The sequence below is a fragment of the Vulpes lagopus genome, chromosome 7 (assembly GCF_018345385.1).
Source record: "Vulpes lagopus strain Blue_001 chromosome 7, ASM1834538v1, whole genome shotgun sequence".
In the NCBI taxonomy this organism is placed as follows: Eukaryota; Metazoa; Chordata; class Mammalia; order Carnivora; family Canidae; genus Vulpes; species Vulpes lagopus.
In genome coordinates, this window is record NC_054830.1 from 87,162,476 (window position 1) to 87,176,267 (window position 13,792).

Sequence of the window (13,792 nt, forward strand, 5' to 3'; positions counted from 1 at the left end):
TTAAAAAAATATATGGTTTGTGTTGAAGTATCAAAAGAGATAGTTAAGTTGCGGGCCCCTTTGAAGGGTACTTAGGTGTCAGGTTTGCTTAACCATTGAAGAGACTTATGGCTGGCTCTGTGGGAAGAACATTGGCACTGGGATTGAGACTTTGCTTTCAGCCCCAGCCTGTCCTAACTGTGGGCCTCACCTCACTCTGGGCGTTAGGCGTGTCTGTTTCTGGTTTTGTATTTAATACATTAAGAGGTTGAATTGAATTAAGTGATTTTCGAGGATTCTTCCTGCTATAAAATCCCATCAGCAATGATTTTGCTCACAGGACTCCTGACATATACACAAGGATCATGCTCAAGGGAAAAGAATTTCCTGGTACTGGGCAGGATGATTAAAGAACACAGGGTAGGGCCCATGATGCCTGCGGCCACGTCCCAATGTGAAGAGATACAAAGAAGACAAGGGTGGATGCAGCAGAGGCAAAAGCTAGGGGATGGGCACCAAAGTCACAGAAGCAAAATTTGCACTAAAGAAGGTTATAGAATGCATTTTCTTCTTTTCTTTTCTTTTTTTTTTTTTTAAGATTTTATTTATTTATTCATGAAAGACACACAGAGAGAGAGGCAGAGACACAGGCAGAGGGAGAAGCAGGCTCCATGCAGGGAACCTGATGTGGGACTTGGTCCCGGGACTCCGGGATCACACCCTGGGCCAAAGGCAGGTGCCAAAACACTGAGCCACCCAGGGATCCCCCACATTTTCTTCTTATATTAGAAAAAAAAAGGGATCCCTGGGTGGTGCAGCGGTTTGGCGCCTGCCTTTGGCCCAGGGCGTGATCCTGGAGACCTGGGATCGAATCCCACGTCGGGCTCCCGGTGCATGGAGCCTGCTTCTCCCTCTGCCTGTGTCTCTGCCTCTCTCTCTCTCTCTCTCTCTGTGACTATCATAAATAAATAAAAATTTAAAAAAACACTGTAGTCTTATTTATAAAGTGAAAATTATAATTTAAAAAAAAAAGAAAAAAATAAAAGAAAAAAAAAATTCCCCAAGCCAATTGACTTCTGCATTACTTTTCCTTTGAGGTATATATTTTAAACTTATTTTTTAAAACAAAGAACACAGATAGAGATTTTTGTAACACCATGCAAAGATCTTTATAAATATCTACTGTGTGTTTTTTAACATTCTTTTAAGGCTGAACATGCTTCCAAAGGAGCTGATGTTTTAGCAAATGCTGGAAAATGAAAACGTGTGAGCTGTTTAGATTGGCCTATGGAACCACATGTCTAGTGGCTGCCGTTGACCTTTGTGTGAAATATCTGTTTTCTGAAAAGGTTTCTTTTGTTGATCATGTCTTATCATGATTCTAGGGGCATGTCCCTCTCAACTGGAGAGGAACTGTTTATCTGTGTGGTACCTGATTAGCAATAATTTAGATACATAGTTTAACCACAAAACAAATGAGTTCCTATTTGTGCTGGGTCCTGTATTAGGTCCTAGTGCTCCAGTAAAGTCTAGGGTGTGAGCTGGCCCTTGCAGAGGGCCCAGACAACTGAGCTTAGAAATAGAGCATATTGTGAGGTCACTGTGTGTGTGTGTGTGTGTGTGTGTGTAAGAGAGAGAGAGAGAGAGAGAGAAGAAGGGAGAGAGAGAGAGAGAGAGAGAGAGAGAGAAAGAGTTATGTACAAGATACAGACATAATAGGATGGGGATGGTTGACCGGTTCTCCTTCTTCCTCCCTTCTTTCTCTGCTTCTTTCCCCTTTATAAGAGGTTGAAGCTAACCCAAAGAGAAGTTTGAGAAAATGCATTTGGCAAAGAAGAGGTTTTATCTGGATAGAAGTTTCTAGATTCCCCATGGAGAACACCAGTGATATGTTCCTGAACAGTAGCCACATACAGCATGGGACTGTGAAGCCTAGTGCTGACTGTTGGGCAAGGTTTGGAAACAGCTCATAGATGAAGGAGGAACTCTGTCCTGAACCTTCTCACTCTTTATGCCTGCAGCTGGGCAATGACTGGGACAGATGCTCCTTGTGATGAGGTCATCTCTCTTATTTGAGAAAAATCTAAAGACTGTGCATGCCTTGTATGTAGGTACAGACTTTCTGCAGATAAATTTTAAGTTATAAACTGTATGAGGCTTTCCTTGAATTGATGTCACAAGGAATCTTTACTGAAAAAAAGCTACCTTTGCAAACCAGTCTGTACAACCCAATGTTGGGGTTTCTAAGAGGGCCCCCAATATACAAAATTACCACTCCTCTCTATATGGCTTGGGAAGAATTTACTTGAAACAACAACAAAAACAAATATCAGCTTTATTGCTTATGGAAGCCAGACTGGAAGACAAAGCTCCAGGTCTGTTAACCACATGAGCCTGCTCAGTCTAAGCCCCAGACTTACCCACAGGCTTCCTCCATTTAGAAAGCGGGGGAAACAGCAAATAACACTCTTTGAAGGCAGGCAGCTCCCAAGAGGTAAAGCTGAGCCAGTTGAGCAGGCCCAGTTGATTTTTCCCAAATTTACCAGTTAAGCTAAATACTCCATTTCCCCTAGGACAACATTAGTAAAAAGAGAAAGGCCAGTTGTGTACTTGGGAAAAATTCTCCCTCATAAAAGTCAGAAGTGGGGTGGAGGGAGCGCCTGAGTGGCTGTCAGTTAAGCAGCCAGCTCTTGGTTTCAGCTCAGGTTGTGATCTCAGGGTTGTGAGCTTGAGCCCCGTGTCAGGTTCCATGCTCAGTGCGGAGTCTGCTTAAGACTCTCTCTCCCTCTGTTTCTCCCTGCCACTTCTCTCTCTTTCTCTCAAATAAATAAATAAATAAATCTTTTAAAAAATTCAGAAGTGGGGAAACAGAATCTCCTCCAAAATTTTCCAAGATTTTATACATTTTAGGGTCAGGTGCTCAGGTCTTACAAGAAGTGAAAGAACAGACCAGGTTATGGTTGGGCTTCCTATTGCTCATGAAGCCACCTGAAACCTAATAAGAGAAATCTGGATTAATAAGTATCGGACTTGACATTTGCCCAGCTTTACTACATTATCTCAGTTAACCCCAAATACACTATGATATTAGTGCCCTCATTTGGCCATAGGAGAAATTGAAGCACAAAGAGATAGTGTTTAACTGAGGAGGGTAACTAGTTAAGGTGCAGATTTTGGACTCAAGACCATATCTTTCTGACTGTAGTATTAGGGTCTAGCACAATCCTCCAGGTGGCCATATCCTTTACAATTACTTGTTTGATTCCATTTTATTTCACAGCTCTTTTTCAGTTGCTGTGGAATGTTCAGGGGTGTAGAGAGGATGGTGTCATTAACTATTTGCCTCAGTTTTATCTCTCTCTTATCCTCTTCATCCATTTGTTTTCACCTAGGCAAATTGAAAAGCTCCCAGGCAAATGGTTGTCTCTTCTCTTTTGAGAGTTTCTGGGGTGCGGTTTGAATCCTCCAGCAGGATCACTCTAGCAGAGGTCACAGCTGAGTTATAACCTAAGGTATTATATTAAATGTAAAGCATTTTGATGTTTAAAATGAGAACCTTTTATACTCCATTCTAAAAAGTGTTTGAGGGATTCGTGGGAGGGCATACAATTTGCCCTGATATATCCACATTCATGAAGTAATATTACACTAGATTTTACTATATGCAAAAATAACTGGAACTCTCTTACAATATTAAGCTAAGTGGGTTATAAATGTTGAGGAATATTGATTGAGTTATCATCAAATCACTTAGATTACTATTTCTTTTTGCCTAAGAATTAGAAGTCTATCCAAATTAAGCAAGAAGGAAGCATTTGATTTCTTTGTTTCCTCTTAGGAAAGGGGCTCCCATTGTCCCCTTTCCCTCACCCTGTTTCGTACTCATAAACATATATTTGCATTGAATGGAATCATTTTCCATTACTCATGTAATTTCTTCATATTCTGTCGAAAGTTGTAGTTCCCTTTGTCACCAGTCCCCGTGTCAATATCTGCACAATGGTTTTCCATTGATGGAATGCTTTCATAGGCAATATCTTTAATTTTTGCAGTAATCCTGAAAGATAAGCACCATTATCTTTTAAGACAAAACTGAGGCTCATCAAAGGGGTTTTGTCCAAAGACATAGTCAGTTAGAATCATTGTCAGCGCCTGGATCCAGGTCTTCTGACTCTAGACCACAAAGATTCAACAAGTATGTGTCTTTGGGAGTGGTGCATGACCAGGTACATAGGGCTAAGTCTTTGTTTCTCCCATCTCTTTCCCTAAGCTCCTTAGATATGCCCTAGAAGTTCCTGTTTTTATTTTGTTTGTTTGTTGTTGTGAACTACCCATCTGTCTAAAGAGGGAGTCTTAATTAAAGTTAGAGCTTTGGAGTCAACTTGGCTACTTACAAGTTCTTTGACCTGGGACCAAGTTTTAATCTTGCAATGTCTCAAGTTTCTCTAAGTGCAAAATGTGGGGGTTAATAATAATACCTAATTCATGAGGTTGTTACAGAAATTAAAATAGATTGAAAAATAAGTAAATGTTAGTTATTGTTACTGTTATATAATCGGGTTGAATAGAATTTTAAGCATTCTTTCAGCTGATTTCAGCAGCTGTTTGGTCTCTCAAGAATCTCTCTGTTTAAAAACTTGAATCATAATATAACTCAAAGGATAATAATGATGATAGCAGACCAGCTTACTCGGTGCCTACTGTGTTCCAGACATTTTACATATACCCTCTTGAATTATCACAGCAACCCTGTAGATACTATGCTCTTAGCTACTGGATTATATTGCTCTAAATCTTGCCTGCAGTTGTCAATTTACCCACCTCCCCAAGCTTAAAATAGTACTCTTTTGAAAATTAAAACTGTATTTTCCAATTTCCAGTCTTCTAGCCCATTTTGTTCTCTCTACCCCCTTCACAGATCTCTTGCAGTGGTTCCAGATGTCATACATAAGTTCCCATAGTGCCAGGGATAAAAATTTTCCAGATCCTGAGACTCAAATTCATTTAGGGTGGCTAAGAGTAAATAAGTCTGTTGACAGTTACAGGAACCAACTTCCTTGAATTTGAACATTTTTCCTTTAAAGCAGAACTTTCCCAAGAAAGAATTGTCATACTCTGTCTCAAAGAGAAAGAAGGAAATGGTAATGGACAATGACCTTTATCCCAGTATCCGATAGAGATTCTGAGTGACATCACACCAGCTGGTATACACCTGTGCTTTAAAAAGTAAAAATACATTTTTTACTTGCCTTAATTTTTTCTTTTTTGAGTTAAACAACAGAAATTTATTTTTCACAGTTCTAGAGGCTGGAAGTCCATGGTTAGGTTCTGGTAGAGCCTTCTTTCTGGCTTGCAGATAGCTGCCTTTTCACTATGTCCTCACACAGCAGAGAGAGTAAGCTCTGGTGTTTCTTCTTCTTCATGTAAAGGTACTGATTCCACCACTGGGCTCCACCACCATGATCTTCTCTGAACCTAATTACCTCCAGGCTCCATCTCTTAATACCATCACTCTGGGGATTAGAGCTTTACATATGAATTTTTGGGGCACGCATTCAGGTCACAGCAGAAGCAAAATACAAATTAGCAATATTTGAAAGTAGGGTTATCCTTGCAAATCTTACAAACATTAAAAGAATAATAAGGGCATATTATGAAACTTTATATCACTAAATTTGACAGATGAAATAGAAAACTTACTTAAAAGGCACAACTTTCTGAAACTGACACAAAATGAATTTAAAAAATCTGAAAATAGTGTATTATATTATATATTAAAGTTAAATTATTAATTTTTAAAAATAAATCTGCTTCAGTTTTTAAATTTCAGGTATTAGCTCTGTCCTTCCCTCCTTATCCTCCATCCCCCGTTTTTAGATGCCTTATGTATTGGGTTCTCAAATCCTGTCTTTTTTTTTTTTAACCATAAAAGTATTTTCTAGGTAGACCAGAGATTTGGAAATAATAGAGCAAATGGTTACTCACTTGGAGTTCATTTTCCCCCTTAAAAAATTAATAAAATAATTAGGATATCTTTCATAAATATTCAGTGGGTCAACTGAGAATTTATCTTATAATTTTACCTTCACTATTTATTTTTAAAACTGTGGCAACATTGGGTTCACCCTGCCCATGGTTGGACAAAGATTTGCCATCTTCCTCATTACTGAGAATCCAAGTCACTCTCTGCTGGCCTCCAGAAGGCCTATATTTAAGATAATATTACTTTCTTTAAAAAAACATTTTTTTTAAAGGCTGCATTTTCTTCAGCAGAATGTATGTGGTGAATTAAACCACACCAAATAAATCCCACCCTCTCCTATCCTTCTACTCTTTTCGCTGTTTCTTACCACCAAGTGTCCTCTTTGGAATGGTGAAGCTCCTACGTCTGTGGAATGGTGACTCAGTATGGATCTCTGCTGTAAGGACCAGTGCATTGGTTGATCACTGCTGTTGCTGTCTCTGCAGTATACAGGGGTACATGCAATGTTTTCATCTTTGGAATACTTAACTTTCATTTTTAATGCTAGAATGTCTGCACTGGTGGCTGAATAAATAAGTGAGTGAACCAGTGAGAGTGTCAACTTGAATGGATGTTCAAGAACCAGAAAATGACAGGTCATCAGAGCCGTGCAACAGGCTTCTGGGGGGCTGCACCTGCTTATACTGACTTCATCTGGTTCAGAAATAACATGGGCATTCAGAAGCTCAGAAATCATGCCACTCTTTGAAGATTAAAATGAGGCAGCCGGGTTTTTCCCAACTAATCTAAAATGCAATGATATGGCAGCTTAAAGTTGGGGAGGTAGATTAGTTGGAAAAAAAAATAAGAGCTGCTTCTCAGACAGGAATCTCTCTAATTTGGTGTTGTCTTGTGAGCAAAGATACATCTTAATGAGTAGGCAGGAATAAAATAGTACAAAAAGGTTGATGGAATCGCATTTTTAGGCATGTCCTTTACTGGAGCCTGGGAAGGTCAGGTAATATTCATTTTATTCACACACACATACACACACACATTCTTCTAAGATAAAAACCTGATCTACTTTTATTCAGTTTCTGGGGTGTCAGAGAGTTCCATATACTGTTCTAGCCATAAAGAGAAAATGGTGGGAAGATGAGAGATCAGACTAGTCATTCGTCAATTCTGAGGAGCTGGAATTTTAGGTAACACATGGGAAAGGAGCAGCCCATTTGAGAGAAAAGTCGGACAGATATCTTCATCTTTCAAGAGAGATGCTTCATAGCAGCACAGCAGCTGGTAATATTGGATCTCAGTGAGTTGGCAATGAGCTTAAGAGTGAGGTGGAGTCCCCAAATAACAAGTATAGAAGGTTCTATTTGTTTTCACTTTTGTGGTTTCACTTTGATGCAAAGGGTCCTTCATTTACTGTCATCTCTTCATTCATTCAGCAAACATTCAGTGGTTGGCTCTGTGCCAGGCACCATCTTAGTTCCTGGGACCCTGGCAATGAAAATGCCATGGAATGTCCCACACGGAGGACATTTCTGGGGCATTTCCCTTAGCTTCCTGCAGTAAATTGCCCTGCCGGCTGGTCCTGCCAGGAGTCCTCCATCCCATAGATGAGATATTGAACTTCTTTCTCCCCAACTCATATCAGCTGGTTTCTCTCTTTTCTGCCTGCCCACCCTCCTCTGCTACCAACATCTCTTTAGAGGAGGTCAGAGTTAGAGAAAATGGATCTAAGAGTGAATGGGAGAATTGCTTTCTTCCTCATCTTGGCAAGGACACTTTGAATTTTCAACTAATAAGGCAGAAGACATCAATAGGAAAAGAAAAATAAGAACTTTCCCTGCCAGGGTTGCTTAGTTACCTTGTCAACATTCCCTTGCAGCCCAGCCGAATTCTCTTTGCATATTTTTATAGTGCACATGTTTTATTGCTATAATTGATCTATTAAGCAGAAAATATGGAGAACACATGGAGCTCCTGTCAATTTTATGCTGTTTATTTGGGTTTCCATTTTTCTCTTTCCGTAAGACTTCACTCTTTATTGTCCTTTTCATTCCTAACCGGAGTAATCCCGTGAAGAAATCACATCACTGCCCACGTTGGTGCATTTAACTTTGTAACTTAAAAAACAAAAGCCAATAAACTAACCTCAAACTAGACAGCAAATTGTGGACTTTCCAAAGGCAGACACCAAGTTTTCATTAGCTCTATGTCTGTGGTGCCTAGCCTTGAGTCTGGCACATAAAAGGTCTTTAGTAAATGTCCATTGATTGAATGAGCACTTGTCTTCAGATATTTATTGAGAACCAGCATTGTAGTGAATGCTATTCATAACATAAAATTTGATTATAGCTTCCACCCAGGGGGCAAAACTTATGACTTGTTTTTTCCTTTCTGGAGACTGGACAAGGACAGAGAATAACAACTGTGTTGTTGCTAGTGCTAAATTTTCTTTAGCCAAAGAATCTTTTCTGTATGAGGCTACAGCAGCATTAGCAGCATCTACATTCTGTCTGGCATTTATGGAAAATTATTCACTGGTAACCTCCTGGGTTCTGGGCACTGTGCTCTCCAAATCAATCCAGATCAACAGACCAGGTGGTTGTCAGCATCTGTCAAGGCATTTGTATTCAGAACAGTGAGTTTCCCCTCATTCTTCTTAAAAACACACACTCACACACAATTGAAGACTATGTTTACGAAGCACACTGTCGGCAGAACAACAAATGGAGGTTTATTTTGTCATCCGTTTACCCAGCCAGTCAGGCAGTCTTCCAGTGGAGTGCTCCTCAAAGGGTATACTTCTGAGATTTTGCTAAAGTGCAGACATAGATCTGTTAGGTCTGAGGTGAGGCCTGAGCACCTGCATTTCTAACAAGATCTCTTAGTGCCCTAATATGTCATCCATGGACAGTACATTTGGCATCACCAAGATCCCACTGTAACATCTGAGAAGTACTGCTCTAACCATTTAATAAGCCCACTGTGTAAATTATGGACAGAGGTCCTGATGGGGCTCTGGGTTGGTAAGGACAGGTGGATTTCCTGTTCCCATTTCATTTCAAAACTCTTCTGGATATCTGCCTCAATACAGCATTGACACTCAAATAAAGACACAGATGCCTCTTTGTTCAGCCACTTGGTAGTATGATGAAATTGTTATTACCCATCCTGGATTGCAAATGTCTTTAAACATGGTGGCCCACCCTCCAATCTATCCCATCTCCAGAGAACTTCATTCTAGATGAAAAACTTTAAGCAGAAGAGACATCCTCATGTTTGAGGACGTCAGAATGGTTAATGCTTTTGAAAAGAGCACTAGAGAAGATCAGAGTTTCTGTTTCCTTATCTCTAAAGTGGAGATAAAAATACCACCTGTTCTAGCTTCTTTTATAGTCCTGTTGTGAGGAGCTTTGAAATCTATACGTGAAGGAGCTTTGAAAACATAAAAATGTTCATGAGATTTTAAAGTAGCTTTAGTGAGAAAAAAAAATCACATATGTTTCAGTGCCAGAATGTTCTGGGTTCAAAATTTAGCCTTACCATCTACTAATTTTGTGATTTCTGCCAAATTATTGAATCTATTTGGGCCTCAGTTTCTTTCTGTGTTAAGTGGTCATAAAAACATCCACCATGCAAGACTGTAGTGAGAACTAAAATGTTAATATATGTAAAGGATCTGGTACATAGTAGAGTTTAATAAATAGTGTCCAATAGTGGCACATTAAGGGACATGATTGAGAAATAAATCCCCAAAGATGATTTCCCTCCCTCCGGTAAACCTTTTATGTTTAGGCAAAAAGAAAGAGTGATTTTAAAGTTGGTTAAAGTTTTGAATAAATGACCAGCCAGTTCGAGAGACTGATACCTTAAAGTTCATTATCTAACTATCTCTGGAATAAAAATCTCCAAAATTCATATAAGGTTTTAATATTTACTGAAATGTTTGTCAGCACTAGTCACTGTAGGACTTTGTGACAAAGATTTGCTATGATTATTCTGTGTCATTTACACACTGTCATCAGAAGTGCTAGAGAGTCTTTTGGTGGTGTGCACAGGAGCCTGCTAATGGGTAGAGGAAGATTTCACACTGATGTCCATGCAAGCAGATACCCCAGTCCCTGGGGAAATGGCCAAACAAATGATACTGAGGGTCATGTAAGGCGATGAAAGAAGATTGTTCTGAGAACCATGGTAACTCATGGCACCCACATTATCAGAATAACAGAACAGCAAGTCTTATTTGCTGGAGACCTGGAGGGGTGGCTCTTGGGTGGTTGCTGCTTTACTGTCAGCAATTAAGCATTTGTGATACAGAGGGTCTATTGTTCTTGTTATTGTTGTTTTTAAGATTTTATTTTTTTTATTTGAGAGTGTGTGTGTGACAAGGGAGAGGGGCAGGTCTGGGTAAAGAGGCTTCAGAAATCAGCAGGAAAGACAGGTTGAAGGATATCACTCTTTAGAATAGAAGAGTATTGCTTTTTAGAATAGACGGTATCACCATTTACTAGGAGTCAAGAAACTGGATTTCAGTCCTAACTATGCCCATACTAGCCATGGGATGTTGCTAGGCAAGTAAATTTATCTTTTAGAGACTCAGGGATAATGATAACTACTACAAATCTACTATGAAACACACCAGGATTTTGTAGGGATCAAATGAGATAATAGAGCACTGAAGACCAAAGCTACTCTTTCCAAAATGGTAGCCATTAGCTGCATGTGGCTATTTGAATTCCAATTAGTTAAAATTCTGTAAAATGAAAAATTCAGTTCTTCAATACCCTAGCCACATTTCAGGTGCTCACTAGCCATATATGGCTAGTTGGTACCATACTGGACAACAAAGATAGAAAATATTTGCATTATCACAGGAAGTTCTGTTGTACGCCTCTGTCTCAGAACTCTAGGGGATGATATCAGAAATGTAAATGATGAAATATTAGAGGGGTGATCAATGCCATCATAGTTAAGGATTCTTGGAAAGAAACGAAACCCACTGAAGTGAGCTGAAGTTAAACAAGGGATTTATTTGACTAATTCAGGGAAAACATATGGATCTCAAGGGCTGTAATCACAGTGAGGCTTCAAAAATAATGAACCAATTCCTAGAAGATTATTAGGAGTTCAAGAAGCCACTCTCCTCACTGTTTCTCTTTTTCTCTTGACTTCTCCCTACAGCAACTTGTGCTCTTGTCTCTGTTTCTCTGCATCTCAGTGACATTTTCCTTCTCTCCTCCTCCCCCCTCCTCCTCTCCACTGCATCCTTTTTCTCCTTCCTTTCTTGTGCTTCTTTCCCCCCTCCCCTCTCTACAAAGCAGCTTTCTTAATTGCGCTGCATGTGGTCCAAATAGGACTCAACCAGGCCTGGTTTTCACTGTTTCTCAGAACAATGCCTGACAAAGGTTGGGCCCTGATCCCAAATTCCCAGGAGAGATATTCTTATTAGCCACCTTGGTGTGATAGCCACCCCTGCTCCAATCAGTTATATTTAAGAGCATGGGGTAGTGATTCCTCTTTTACTCAATAAAGGCAGTGGTGGGTGGGGCTGATGCTCTTAAAAGGAGCATATGTGGGATGGGGATGGGGTCTTGACTCACGTGTTCACTTTAACATTTTAGAGAGTCCATTAGTCTATGACCACACAGGAAAGAGTTGCGAAAAATTTGCCCAAGGCCATGAAGGAAAAAGTTATTTGTGTGGTATGAATCACCATTACAGACGCTGGGGGGTTTGGCGTATCCTCAACATCCTTACACCTGGATGGAAGTAAGGTACTGCCTGAAGCGACATGGAAATCAGATCTAAGCACGTGTCATTCCTTAACTACAAACTGAGTACTAATAAGACCCTTCTGTCTTCAGCCTTTAGGAAGAATCATGAGGTTCTCTTGGAAACTCTTCAAGAGGAAGATGGACAGAGCCGCTTAAAAGAGATTAAAGACCGCAGACCGCAAGACTGGGGCCAGAGGGCTGGCAGTGGAAAACCCTGCTGAGTTGTGACCTCTCACTGAAAAGTTCTAGGTGCCTTTTTGCTTCTTGCAAAAAAAAAGAAGAGAAGGAGAAGACCATGTCCATAGCTTTGAAGCAGGTGTTCAACAAGGACAAGACCTTCCGGCCCAAGAGGAAATTTGAACCTGGCACACAGAGGTTTGAGCTCCACAAACGGGCTCAGGCATCCCTCAACTCAGGCGTGGACCTGAAGGCAGCTGTGCAGCTGCCCAGTGGGGAGGACCAGAACGATTGGGTGGCAGTACATGTGGTGGACTTCTTCAATCGGATCAACCTCATCTATGGCACCATCTGTGAGTTCTGCACGGAGCAGACCTGTCCTGTGATGTCAGGGGGCCCCAAATATGAGTATCGGTGGCAGGATGACCTCAAGTACAAGAAGCCAACTGCCCTGCCAGCTCCCCAATACATGAACCTTCTTATGGATTGGATTGAGGTCCAGATCAACAATGAGGACATATTTCCAACATGTGTGGGTAAGTTCATGACCAGCTTCTTGCTTGTTTTGATGTATCTCGCAATCTCAGAAAATTTTCAGAGGCTTCTTCTTGGACCGTCTTTTGATGCTGGGTAGCACCATATCAGTGTTCCCTAAATTCCACCACACCTGCCACATCTTTTTCCATATCTAACAACCTCCTGGAAATTAAAAAAAAAAATCATTTGCTGACTACTTACAATTATTCTGTGGACCTCAGACCACATACTAGGGTACACATACGACCTGCTAGGGAACATTGCCTTGGTGAAATGTTAGATTTGATCTTGCTGGCTTCCTTAGGACTAGACTCCAAACCTACCAAGTTATCCTGGTAGAATTTGCATTTTTTGGCTAATTAACTAGTTAAAGTTACATTAACTCTGAAGCATTTATTGGTATTCATCTCTCAGGTTAGGGAATCCCAATGTGAGAATCCATGGGTTTGTTTGGGAACAAGCAATTCTGGGGAAGTAGAGATCCTGGCATTCTGTTCTACTCACTCCTGATCATTCATTATTAATTCTAGGCTGTACTGTTATGTGTAGATTCCTGTGTAAGTTGCTAGACCCACTAGGACACCGAAATGCAAATGCTTTCATTTGCTTGGTGCTCTGAGCCATAAAACTCTTCAAGGGGAAGGACCAAACCTTATCTCCCTTGTCTATTTCTTTATGCTGCTGATAATTGGATTTTCTGTGCACTGACAGGCTGAATGTAAAATTCAGGTTTGTTGTTGTTGTTGTTGTTGCTATTGCTGTTGTTGTCTTAGGCCTGAGACTCAGTAAGAATGAGCAATATCCTATTTCCATTCTGGTGTCTCTGGTGTCTAGCACGGTGCCTGGAAACCTTTGTGGACACTCAGAAAATATTTATGGGATGATTGAAAAAATACCTGTGCTATTGGACAGTTGTATTCAAAAGCTCTGAGATGGTTGGGATATAAAAGAAGCATTTGGAACACATTGTTGCAATCACCTCTAGATGGGATGTGTGTGTCCCCATGTGGCATATGGGAAGCTGAGGTGGGGGTGTATGGAAGTAATTAAGCTAATACCAGGGGGAAAATGTATACATTGATTAGGGCAGTATGTACATCTTGAAATATTCAGCACACAGACCAGTTTGCTCAGAATCACTGTGTTGCCTTGACTTGTCCAGCTCTCTCATGCTCTTGCTCTGTGATGTTCCTTGCTAAAGAAGGAAGTGGCCTGTGCCCTTGTGCAAAACTCCCTTGACTCACCAGCACAGGGGGAAGAAGACAAGGTTCAAAAGCTCCCAGAGGCATGTAGTAGGCACCTTGAAGGGGTGGGAATTTCTTAGGCTCATATCTTGTTGTACTTATATTGA

The 13,792-nt window shown here is 40.5% G+C and overlaps 1 protein-coding gene across 3 annotated transcripts in view; it reads left to right on the forward strand.

Annotated features, from left to right (window-relative positions):
* MOB3B (MOB kinase activator 3B) overlaps positions 1-13,792 on the forward strand; it is a 188,769-nt gene that overhangs the window by 60,385 nt on the left and 114,592 nt on the right. For 2 of the 3 annotated variants that reach the window (XM_041762682.1, XM_041762684.1), the window contains exon 2: positions 11,818-12,440. In XM_041762682.1, coding sequence (XP_041618616.1) covers positions 12,023-12,440 — 418 coding nt within the window. In that variant the 5' untranslated portion in view covers positions 11,818-12,022. Of the gene's footprint in view, positions 1-11,574; positions 11,728-11,817; positions 12,441-13,792 lie in introns of those variants that run through there. The other variant, XM_041762683.1, reaches the window with a different exon arrangement.